At 39.8% G+C, this 12,895-nt stretch overlaps 1 protein-coding gene across 10 annotated transcripts in view; it reads left to right on the forward strand.

Annotated features, from left to right (window-relative positions):
- Positions 1 to 12,895, forward strand: part of AKAP7 (A-kinase anchoring protein 7) — a 153,461-nt gene that overhangs the window by 111,987 nt on the left and 28,579 nt on the right. For 6 of the 10 annotated variants that reach the window (XM_086707855.1, XM_086707850.1, XM_086707856.1 and 3 more), the window contains one exon: positions 1,381 to 1,449. The exons of the other annotated variants lie outside the window; for them this stretch is intronic. In XM_086707855.1, coding sequence (XP_086563981.1) covers positions 1,381 to 1,449 — 69 coding nt within the window. The remainder of the gene's footprint in view (positions 1 to 1,380; positions 1,450 to 12,895) is intronic. 10 annotated transcript variants of the gene reach the window in all.

Here is a 12,895-nt window from a genome sequence, read left to right on the forward strand (position 1 = left end):
AGCCTGTTTTTACAAGAAATCTTCTGGGACTGCTTTGGAATAAATGTTGGGAGACTTTGGAGCATTTGATTATTAACAAGAGCCAATAGGTGTGCTGCAAATTTTACCTGTGAGAATGACATCGTATGGTACCTGATTTAAAAACCCGAGATGAGTCTACAACAGAATTGTTCATTTTTTAACAATGAGCACTGGCATTAGTGTGACAGCCTGAAACTTTCCAGGTAGTTGTCAGAATGATTTATTTGTAGTTCGCAAGGGTTATGGTTGATTGACTGATTGCTTAAACAGCACCCGCATCTGAAACACTGTGGTGTGGACAGATGTAGGGACAGTGAATTCTCCCCTATCCTTCTTTACCTTTCCCCACTTCCTATTCCACTGCTCCACATATTCCCTCGACACCTGCTTTCCTTCTATTTGGTTTCTCTTCTTCCCCCTGGGCAAGCAGTCTTCTTGGTGCTAACAGAAGTCAACTTTCACCTCATTTGGTCTTCTCTGTCTTTTGCATCTGGAATTGTGGGGTGCAGAGTCTTGTATTTTATGTAAGTGCTTAATGTAGCTTGATAGGAAGTGGTATATACTGCTTTTGGGGGTTACTTCCTCAACTTCCAAAATTATAAAAAGAAAATGAGGACAGGACACTGTCTGAAGTGAAGTTCTAGTTCAGAAGTGCAGATTACGTCTGGGATCAATGCATTTGCACCCCTTTTCTCTCCTCTGCCCTCACCGCTGCTGCTGACCTTTTGCCCCCCCCCCCACCATTCTTGCAGTTGTCTTTGATTTTGACATTGCTTCACTGTTTTTTCTCCTCACGATCTGCTCCACACTCCATCATCACACATCCCATCAGCTGTTTTCTGACGCCATGTTTAATTTGTCTGCTACAGGATGGTCTAAAGAGAAGCTTCTCTGCCAGGCACTGCTGTGCTGCTGGTAACACATGTCTAACAGTACTTACGAAGGGGACTTGGAAAAAAAAAAGTGTTTTAGAGAATTCATTAGCCAGCATGCCTCAAGAAACAAGTAAATTAGCACTAACTGTAGATAGCCAGTCCATAAGTTGTGTTGATAACATGTAAAAGAATCCTCAATAGACATTTGGGAGGGCCCATCATTTTTCTGATTGTATAGTAACCTCCTGGGTCTTAATCATTCTTGTGTCCCCACCTAGTAGCCTTGTTAGCCTGCGCTGAGCCAACAAACTCAGTGGGGACCTACTAGGGACACAGCAGAAAAATGCAAATGCCCACATCCTTCAGTTCTGCTGTAAAGGATGATGGCTCTGGAATATACCTCCTTAGGGCAGCTCAAATTATGGAGAATTGAACGAGGTCTTGGTGAAAGTTTAAATTTGTGGATGTCATTCTCAAAACACAGGTGAGTTGGAAAGCCCGTCCTCTACCGTCCTGCAGAGGTACAGAAAGGATATACCCAGCTGGCCAAGTGGTAAGATTCAAATGACCCCCTTCCCCCTCCCACTGCTGCTTTAGCCTGCTTTTACCCTTGGTGGTGGTGGTGCATAAAAAGTATTCCCATTTAATTTGTTTGTTGGGGCGCCTGGGTGGCGCAGTCGGTTAAGCGCCCGACTTCAGCCAGGTCACGATCTCGTGGTCCGTGAGTTCGAGCCCCGCGTCAGGCTCTGGGCTGATGGCTCAGAGCCTGGAGCCTGTTTCCGATTCTGTGTCTCCCTCTCTCTCTGCCCCTCCCCCGTTCATGCTCTGTCTCTCTCTGTCCCAAAAATAAATAAACGTTCAAAAAAAAAGAAAATGAAAAAAAAAATAATTAGTTTGTTAGTGCTATTTTAATCTATTGATAGCAAACAAAATGATTGTTTAATCAACTAGTTGTGCAGGGACCTAAGTTTGTGTGGAGTTAACTGTGTACATAGTCAGAAATCTTGGTAATGGGGTGAATAGTCAAGTACGGTAGAACCCAAAATGGGTTATTTTTCAATTAATGCAGCACAAAGCAACTACACCATTTTTGTTTAAATCCCAGCAATGAACATTTTCTTAAACTGTATACTTTTGGGCCATAATGAATAGCATGTACTGATAATAAATGCATGCTTCTTACAAGATTAACAAATGCATTCATTGCAAGACCAATTCTTTCTGTTGCTATACGGGAACATACTTAACATTAAACATACTGTAGATATTGTAGGATGAACAGATGTTGTATATACTCTCAATCTAGTAGTTTTTGCTGAATTCTTATAATAACTCCTATTTTCTCTGAATTGCCTAGTTTCTCATAGTGAGTTTCCTGAAGGGGATGTCCATGAATAGGAATGTTATTGTACAGCCTTACTGACCACTGTACTTGATAATCTCATTAAGTAGACTTCAAAGGAAAACTTAATAACTAAAGGCAGACACTTCCGTAACTAATTAGAAAACACTCTACTTGCTCTTTCCCTATTGCAGATTTTCCCATTTTGAAGTACATTGATTTTATGTAGAATGAAATAGATGTATGTTCAAAGATGAACCATACTGCCTCATAAGCTAGTAGTCACTGTCACTGGAGGTATTCAACATAGGATGAGAAGCCATTCTAGGAATGTTGTGAAGGGTGAACAGAAGAGCTAATAACTGGATATATTGGCAACTTGGTTACTTTGTAACCCTGATATTCTGTGATACTGAAAATAAAACAGTATGTATTTCAACAAGACACATTTTAATTTTACAAGTATGTGTCTTTTTATTGTGGTATAATTGACCTAAAATATTATATTAATTAATTTCATGTGTACAACATTGTGATTCGACATGTGTATACATTGGGGACTGATAATTATAGTCTGTTGCCGTACAAAGTTAATACCATATGTATTCCCCATGCTGTATATTATATTTCCTTGACTTATTTATATCATAGCTGGAATTTGGTACCTCTTGTTACCCTTCACCCATTTCACTTCCCTATTCCTTCCCCTCTGGCAATCACCAGTCTGTTCTCTGTTATCTATGAGTCTGGGTTTTGTTTTGTTTGTTTTAGCTTCCACATATAAGTAAAATCATGCAATATTTCTCTTTCTCTGTCTGGCTTATTTCTTTTTTTTTTTCAACGTTTATTTATTTTTGGGACAGAGAGAGACAGAGCATGAACGGGGGAGGGGCAGAGAGAGAGGGAGACACAGAATCGGAAACAGGCTCCAGGCTCTGAGCCATCAGCCCAGAGCCCGACGCGGGGCTCGAACCCACGGACCGTGAGATCGTGACCTGGCTGAAGTCGGATGCTTAACCGACTGCGCCACCCAGGCGCCCCTGTCTGGCTTATTTCACATGGCATAATACCCTCATGTTGTTGTAACATGGTTATCTTTCGTTCTTTTTTTGTGGCTGAGTAGTAGTCTGGTATTGTGTGTGTGTGTGTGTGTGTGTGTGTGTGTGTGTGTGTGTGTATTCCACATCTTCTTTATCCATTCATCTCAATGGATATTTAGGTTGTTTCCAAATCTTGGCTATTATAAATAATATTGCAATGAATATAAGTGTGCATGTATGTTTTCAAAATTAGTGATTTTGTTTATTTTGATAGATAACCAAAAGTGAAATTTCTGGATCATATGGTAGTTCTATTTTTTAATTTTTTGAGGAACTTTCTATTGTTTTCCATAGTGGCTGCACCAACTTACATTCCCACCAACTGTGCATGAGAATTCCTTTTTCTCCACATCCTCACCTACACTAGTTATTTCTTGTCTTTTTGATAATAGCCATTTTGGCAGGTGTGAGGTAGTATCTCATTGTGGTTTTGATTTGCATTCCCCTGATGATGAGTGATGTTGAGCATCTTTCATGTGTCTGTTGACCATCTGTATGTCTTCCTTGGAAAAATGTCTATTCAGATCCTCTGCCCATTTTTGTTAATTTTTTTTTTTTAACGTTTATTTATTTTTGAGACAGAGAGAGACAGAGCATGAATGGGGGAGGGGCAGAGAGAGAGGGAGACACAGAATGGGAAGCAGGCTCCAGGCTCTGAGCCATCAGCCCAGAGCCCGACGCGGGGCTTGAACTCACGGACTGCGAGATCGTGACCTGAGCTGAAGTCGGCCGCTTAACCGACTGAGCCACCCAGGCGCCCCCCTCTGCCCATTTTTAAATCAGATCTTGTTGTTGCCATTGAGTTGTCTGCGTTCTTTATATATTTTGGATATTAGCCTCTATGGGATATATAATTAGCAGAGGTCTTCTCCTATTTAATAGATTACTTTTAATTTTGTTGATGGTTTCCTTCACTGTTCAGGAGTTTGTTTGTTTGTTTGTTTTTGTTTTTTTCCCCAGAAGCTTTTTAAGTTTGGTGTAGTTCCACTTGTTTATTTTTGTTTTAATTTCCCTTGCCTTTGGAGACAGATCTAAAACCAAATCTTTAAGACACTTGTCAAGGAGCTTACCACCTGTCTTTTCTTCTAGGAGTTTTATGGTTTTAGGTCTCACATTCAAGTCTAATCCTTGAGCTAATTTTTATATAGTGGTTCAGTTCCTTTCTTTTGCATTTAGCTGCCCAGTTTTTTTAACACCATTTATTGGTGATACTGTCCTTTCTGCATTATATGCTCTTGTCTCCTTTGTCATATACTGATTGACTTTGTTTGCATGGGTTTATTTCCATTCTGTTCTGTTAATCTATGTATCTGCTTTTATGCCAATATCATACTGTTTTGGTCACTATAGTTTTGTAGTATAGTTTGAAATCAGGGCGTGTGATACCTCTAACTTTATTCTTTTGTCCTAAGATTGCTTTGGCTATTTGTGGTCTTTTATGGTTCTAACAGTCATTAGAAGTATTTGTTCTGGTTTGTGAAAAATGCCATTGGAATTTTGATAGGGATTTCATTGAATCTGTAGATTGCTTTGGGTATTTGGGCATTTTAACAATATTAATTCTTCCAGTGTATGAGTGTGGAATATCTTTAAATTTATTTGTGTCTTCTTTAGTTTTTTCATCAATGACTTACAGTTTTCACTGTACAGGTCGGTCTTTCACCTTCTTGATTAAGTTTATTTTTAGATATTTTTTGATGGAATTATGAATGAGATTTTTGTCTTGATTTCTCTTTCTGATAGTTTGTTATTAGTGTATAGAAATGCAACAGATTTTTGTATTTTATTTTATTTAAAGTTCATTTATTTATTTGGAGAGACAGAAAGAGACAGAGAGAGAAAGAGAGAGAGAGAGAGAACACAAACAGGGAAGGGGCAGAGAAAGAGGGAGAGAGAGGATTCCAAGCATTCTCAGTGCAGAGCCTGACACAGAGCTTAAACTCACTAATCATGAGATCATGACCTAAGCCAAAACCAAGAGTCAGACATTTAACCAACTGAGCCACCCAGGCCCCCCAGATTTTTGTATTTTAATTTTGTGTACTGCAACTTTATTGAATTCATTTATTAGTTTTAATAATGTTGGGTAGAATTTTAAGGGTTTTCTCTATAAAATGTCATGTCATCTGCAAATAGTGACAATTTTACTTTTTTCTTACCAGTTTGGATACCATTTATTGCTTTGTCTTGTCTGATTGCTTTGGCTAGGACTTCCAACACTGTGCTGAATAAAAGTGGGGGAAGTTGGCATCCTAGTCTTGTTTCTGGTTTTAAAGGCTGTAGGTTTGTCATGTATATAACCTTTATTATGTCAAGGTACATTTCTTCTATACCCATTGAGTTTTTATCATAAATGGATGTTGAATTTTGTCAAATGCTTTTCCTGCATCTACTGAGATGATCATACGATTTTTACCTTTCATTTTGTTAATGTCACATTGATTGATGTTGAACTATCCATGCATCCCTGAAATAAATCTGACTTAATGATGGTATATTATCCTTTTAATGGATTTGTGAATTGGTTTGTTAATACTCTGTTGAGGATTTTTGCATCTATGTTCATCAGGGGTATTGGCCTGTAATTTTCTGTTTTTATGGTGTTCTTGCCTGGCTTTGGCCTCAGGGTAATGGCAGCCTCATAAAATCAGTTTGCAAGCATTCCTTTCTCCTCAGTTTTTTGGAAGAATTTGAGAAGAGTAGGTATTAAATCTTCTTTGAATGTTTGGTAGAATTCACCAGTGAAGCCATCCAGCCCTAACCCTTTTTTGTTGGGAGGTTATATGTTTTAACAGTGCGTATGGGGCGCCTGGGTGGCTCAGTTGGTTAAGTGTCCAACTTCGGCTCAGGTCACTATCTCACGGTTCATGAGTTCGAGTCCCGCCTCAGGCTCTGTGCTGACAGCTCAGAGCCTGGAGCCTGCTTCTGATTCTGTTTCCCTCTCTCTCTGTCCCTCCCGCACTCACAGTCTTGTCCCTCTCTGTCTCTCAAAAATGAATAAACGTTAAAAAAATTAAAAAAAAAAAAAAACAAGAAAACAGTGCATACATATTTTGCTTTTATATATGAAATATTTCTCAATATAGTTTTTCTGTTTGGCATGAATTACCAGGATAGTATTTGTTTCCTACATGTGAGCCAGATTTCAAGATAGTTTGTTTCTGATGATTTGGAATTTGATGATATTACATTAATATTTAATGAGGTAAACAGTGTTCATTTCATGTCTTGGAATACTTATATTTTTGAGCCTTAATTGCCAGCGTGGATGTTGTTCAGTGACACTAAGGGAAGTCTGTATTTAGACTTTCCAAAATCTCTGGACGGCTTCCTAGAAACCTTACAGGCTTATCCTTTGCTCTTCTTCTTTGCACTGAGATGCACCAACTTTGAGGTTATGTTTCGTGTGTGTATTCCACCGCCTCACAGATTTAAAGTACCACGTATTCAGGGCCCCTGTCACATACCTCTCTTTATAGCCCCTGAGGTTAACATAGTGTGTTACCCAGAGGAGGCATGTTCTAAATGTTTTAATGACAAGAATGATACACATTTCCTGTTACGAGTCTGAGAAAACTTGAGTATAAATCAGTCTGTCAGAGTACAGAATTTGAAATGACGCTGGTTAATGCTATAACCTATAAAGAACTTGGTTACTGAATGTGCTAGAAGCATTTTAATATGGTCTCACTTAGATGGCACAGCATGTGTCCCAGGAAATGTGTGATAGGGAGCCTCCCATCCGTGGACAACAACATTCATTTTCCTTCCTTGCCTGTAGAAATGTTTTGTACACAGGGACACAGCAAAGCTCTGCTTCTGCTGTTGCCTATTGAAAACATATGGCCCGTCCCTTGGTGTGAAATTTTTCCTGTAGAAAGAGCACAGGACTGGGAGTAAGGAGATGTGGGCGAGAACTTCAGCTCTGCTACCAACATCCTGTCTGACACTGGGGATGTTACTAACCTCTCTGGACCCCACTTCCTCATATTTAGGAAAGGGTTGAACTACCATGGTCTTGAAAGTTTATTCAGCTTCTCCCCATTTGTCCTGTAGAACTAAGAGGCTAGGAAATACATAGTATAGATAGAATACAGTTCTTTCTTCTTCCCACTCTTCCACACTCCTCCTTCTCCTCTTTCTCCTTCTCCTCCTCCTTCTTGTCCACCCCCCCCTCTTCTTTTTCACGTATTGAATGCTTTCTGTGTCAGGTACTACATGAGGATCGTTTGGAAAACTGCTTATGAAGTGAAACCATTGAAAACTAAATGCTTCCAAAGCGTCCCAGTTGAGAGGGGACGTGGCTCAAAGCCAGGAGTTCGGAGGAGTTCTCTGTCACAGTCCTCTAGGGGTGCGTGGGGCCACAAGCTGGGAGGAGGCTGGGACTCCAGGAAGTTCAGTATCCTCTGCCCCCTTTCTGAAGCAGTGAAGCACAGAGAAGCCAGTGGTGCTCTGTGTAACCTGAGACTACACTTTGAATAAGATCCCTGTGGATAATATTGTGGTAACACCTGTAATGTGTGATCTAAAGAATTTAACCATAGTCACTAAAGACTAGATTTTTCTTTTCCTTTGCTAAATAATGTATACCCAAGAGATTTATGTTTCTAAAATTAAGTATAGGAACATTAGTGCAAATTCTCATAGTTACTATTCCTGTCTTAACTCCCTGATTCCCTTTGCTAATTCATTGGCTATAGAGGAACTATATTTCTTTTTGTTGCTGTTCTCAGACCATTTTTACAGTTTCCCTGGATCGTCTGATCAAATACTGAGTAATTTTCATTGGGAGCACAAAGGTTGTAGAATTTTTTTCCAGCCTCTAGTGCAGTCACTGGCTGCTGTGAGCTCTACCCAGATGCCCTGTCGAGCAATGTGATGTGACCTGTCCCTGTGTCTTCTTTCCTGGGTGAGGGCCATGTGAAGAAGGAGTGGAGAATCTGATGAACATAAAGGTTTTGGCTAATGGAAGAAAGCTTCCTGTATTACCCCTTCCTGGGGCATTTGCATTTTAACGAGGCTTATTATCCCAAGGGCTCTTGGGAAGTATTTGTAGTAAAATAATGAAATAAATTAAGCAGCAGTAATGACTTAGTTCAAAATAATCTCTAGTGGAGGAATTTTGGGCAACCAGTAAAACTCTTTCAGGGCATCTGATAAATCACTTTCTGTAGATAATTGCCTTCTTGTTAATTAACTTGGTCCTAATATGTAAGTCTTTGAGCTTTCATCCACAGATTTTTGAAAAGAAACTTAGAAGAGCACTAAAACTCAGTGCTGAAAGCGAGGGATTTTGGAGACAGACTCAGCTTACATCTTTGGTTCTAATATTTACTATATAACTTCTCTAAGCCTCTGTACTCTTATCTTAAATATCTACTTATTATGGGAATTAAATAAGCTAATGTCTGTAAAATGCTTGACACTGTGATGGGCATGTAATAGACCCAGTCAACATAATTGTAGTCACCTTAAAAATCAGCTTGGCAGAACTATGGTTTTATTTCTGTCATCCCCAGAAGGGGAGAAAGGGGTCTTACAAATTCCAGACCTTGAATTATTGAGTAGACTTTGTGTAGCATTTTTTCCTTTGAGGCCCTCCCTCCCCTTCTCCCGGGGGTCTGTCTGGCAGGATGCCTTACTTCCCTACCCTAGGAGAGACATGTGGTTCAAGCAGAGTTAACTGAGGGTCTTCCCTAAGATATGATAGAGGGTCTATTTTCCTTTTGGGTTGTGCATGGAAAGAATGTAAACGTAAGACTGCTCGTTGATAGGGAGTCAGTGGGAGTCTTCCTGAGAATGAAACCAGCACAGAAAGGAGACCAGAGAAGGAGAGAGAAAGAGTCAATCCTGATGATAGTATCTGAACCTCTGAGTTCAGCCATGATGAAGACCTTCTTTATTACGTAAAGCAGTAAATCCTCCCCTTTTTCTTTGCTTAAACTGGCTTAAGTTTTTGTCACCTGCAACCAGAAGGCTTCAGATACTATTACAGAGGACACTCGGTATCTGTAAGAGTAGGACCCGTTCTGGAACAAATATTTACAAACCTGTCAAAGAAGTGAAACCTCTCAAAAAAAAAAAAAACAGTGAAAACTCTGATTTCTTCTGAACCTTCATGTTCCATTTTGGTGGCAATGAAATTTAGCTTTAAGTGAGAACTGTTTTAAGGAGGTATTCCGTGCACTTTAACTAGTATTGTTGAGCACCATACATTTGGAAAGCTCTGAGCCAGGTGTCATGCAAGGTGCGGTGATGATGACACACAGTCCCTATTGTTGGAGGACTTCTTTTTAATTTACCATGACTTTTTAAAAAGAGATGTGCTGTTTCCCAGTGTTTATTATGCCCTGAGCGGAAAAAGCCAAGATGAAAGATCTTGGTGTTCTCAGTGGAATGAACAAAGCCACACCCCTTCCATAGCAGGGAAGTTACACGGCTACGTGAGCCAAGTCCAGCAAGAGTGAGTTAATTACCACTGAGAGTGGAAGTTGCCTCAGACTCCCATCACAGGTAGTGGTTACAGCCTGACGCAGGCAAACCCCGTTTCTACAACAAACAGTTTAGCAAATAAAGTTTCCTACAGCAAACACTTATAATGTCAAAGATACAAGTTAACAGAACTCAGAACTATTGAAAGCAACCTTTCCATTGTACAGTCACGTTCTTTGTCCTTGGCAAGTAGGCATAGACAAGAACTGAACTCTGTGATGAAAATATAAAGAACAAGTATAGTTTTAACCTAAAAGTTTGTGGTAAACTAGGATATACATGATACTAATTTTACCAAAGGCTGAGTCAAAGGTATGTGAGGTTTATAATTTTCTGTTTCTACACACTGCCCCCAAAACTTGTGAGTTTATTCAAGGACATTTGTAAGCCTAAGATATATATACAGAAAAATTACAGTGCCTGAGAGAAAGTGTTGTGAAAACAGGATGCTTGGAGTAGATAGAGAGGTTTCACATTCCCAAGAGAGACAGAGCTCACCTAGTTGGTAATGCTGATGGGAGAGGGAAGAAGGAATCTGTTGGAAAAGGGTGACCTACTTTTTTACATGTTTCCACAGCCCCTCCCCTCACCTCCCCTTTGTCTTTGTGGTTAGAATGTTGGTGTTGGCATTTGCCACGTAAGTTAATTTGATGTCTCACATCTGACTGTTGGAGCAAAAAATAAAATTAACACTTTCTAAACATTTAAAAGATTCAGCTCAAGTTAGCTGTGAAGCTCAGCTTTTTCAGAGTTTTGATTGATGTTTATGATAGCTAATAAAATGGCAGCAGATGATCTGTTAGTCTAAGACTTTCTATGTAGGTCTATAGCCGTCAGACCTTATTTAGAATTCTGACAAGCGGGAGTGTGTCCCGTGGAGGGAGGCCAGGATGGTGAGCCTGGAAACCACATCATCAGAGGAAGGCCGAGAGGGGCGCCTGGGTGGCTCAGTAGGTTAAGCGTCCGACTTCGGCTCAGGGGATGATCTCACAGCTCATGATTTCGAGCCCCCCGTCAGGCTCAGTGCTGGCAGCTCAGAGCCTGGAGCCTGCCTCAGATCCTGTGTCCTCCTCTCTCTCTGCCCCTCCCCCACTCATGCTCTGTCTCTCAAAAATAAATAAACATTCAAAAAAATTTAAAAAAGAAGGCTGAGGGATTATAGCTGCTGAACTAGGAGGAAATAAGGCAGATGAATTAGTTGTCTTGAAATATTTGGAGGACGTTTTAACATGGAAGGGAAAGAAGAGTTATTCTGTACGGTTCCGGTGGGGCAGAATTAGGACAGTGAGTGTGAGTTTTTACACATTGTCTTTTGGTGATTTTAGATATATAAAACCCAGTAGTATGTTAATTATGTTTGTAATAATTCTTGTTTTAAATAATGAAGATACTGAAATGGAGTCCTAAAGCAGAGAGAAATTATCATAGTCAAATTTACATTAATAATTCTTAGTTTTAAGCCACCTTAAATGGAGGACAAAAGTTTTTATGAAAAAAAAAGTGTGCCTCTCTATTTTTTATTTTATAATAACCATTAAACAACTATTTTAAACTAATTTCTTTAGAATCAACAACTTTGCTTTAAAACAGAAAGGTAATATACACCTTTGGGCTCTTGTCTAGGTATCCTGTTGCACTTATGCACCACATTAAATGTTGATCATTGAATTCGGTAGTAACAATGGGAGTTGGTACCAATAAACCCTAGAGATAACAAGCTCAGGTGTGTTGCCTATTGTCTTTATAATTTCATAATTTATGAAAATATTTTTCCAAATTTAGGTTTATTTAAATTAATTTTCCTAATATGGGTATAGTAAATTTAAGGTAACAATTCAATGTGATGCTATTTGTATACTGTATAGTATACACTAATCTTCTCTATAAAATTAAATTTGCAGATTTGTAGGTTTTATAGAACCTAAAAGATGTATATGTGAAACGATATGAAATTTAAATATTAAAAGGCGTAATAAATTGTTTTATAAGAAGCATGTTCATAAAACATGCAGTTTTTCTAAAAAAAAAAAAAAAAAAAAAAAATAGCCTTTCAGCTGCTCCTGACTTTGTACTGTTTGTTTTTTAATCATTCATGTCTTAGTCTTTGGGAAATACAACCTTGTGTGGGGAAGATAAAGAAACAGTTTGTGTCATTTAGGATCTGGTCAAGCAAATTAGAATTACACTGTTTTGTTTTTTTTTTTAATTTTTTTTAATGTTTATTATTTGAGAAAGAGACAGAGAGCACGCAGGGGAGGGGCAGAGAGAGAGGGAGACACAGAATCGGAAGCAGGCTCCAGCCTCTGAGTTGCCAGCATAGAGCCTGACGTAGGACTCAAGGCCACAGACTGTGAGATCATGACCTGAGCTGAAGTCGACCGCCCAACCGACTGAGCCACCCAGGCGCCCCACACTGGTTATTTTTAACAGAGGATTTCACATAGGGAATTAATGAAACAAATTTTGGAGGCATAAAGTATTGCATAGGCAATACTGAGAAAAAACATAGGCAGTGACTTTCAGTCTGGGGTACTGTGGGGAAGGATCTCATGGATCTGAGACTCAGACCTTTGAGGAGGGGTTGCTGACTCCCAGGAGGTGCCCCAGAACTCAGAAATGGGCCCTGGAAAGCTGGGATTCTAGCCTTGAAGGGGCAGACACTGGCCTGCTTTGCTTTTCTCTCTGAGGGAATACAGTGAGGCTGGTTCCAGAAGTGGGAAAATACGTGAAAACTGGAACCAACTGGGGTGAGCAGCCACTATCGGGGGCTGAGCTGTAGCTGGGGCAACACTGCCAGGAACAATGAGCAACCCACAAAAGGCGAGTTCCTTTCCCCCTTGTACAGCTGTCCAGTTTCCCTCTGGAGCTTCTTCCTGGCAGAACCATAAGTAAAAGCTGTGGCAGGTACAGGTTGTAAACTATACAACCCTGGAGGGTACTAATCATATCAAAGACCTAGCTGGCAAAGGAGGAATACGTTTGCTGGCTCCCAGCACCAGTATCATAAAGCTGAATAAAGAAAGTGAGTTCAGAGCTGAGGGGCCATATAGTTTAGTAACTGGCAC

Source organism: Puma concolor, chromosome B2 (genome assembly GCF_028749965.1).
Source record: "Puma concolor isolate L17-30 chromosome B2, mPumCon1.1.hap2, whole genome shotgun sequence".
Lineage (NCBI taxonomy): Eukaryota > Metazoa > Chordata > Mammalia > Carnivora > Felidae > Puma > Puma concolor.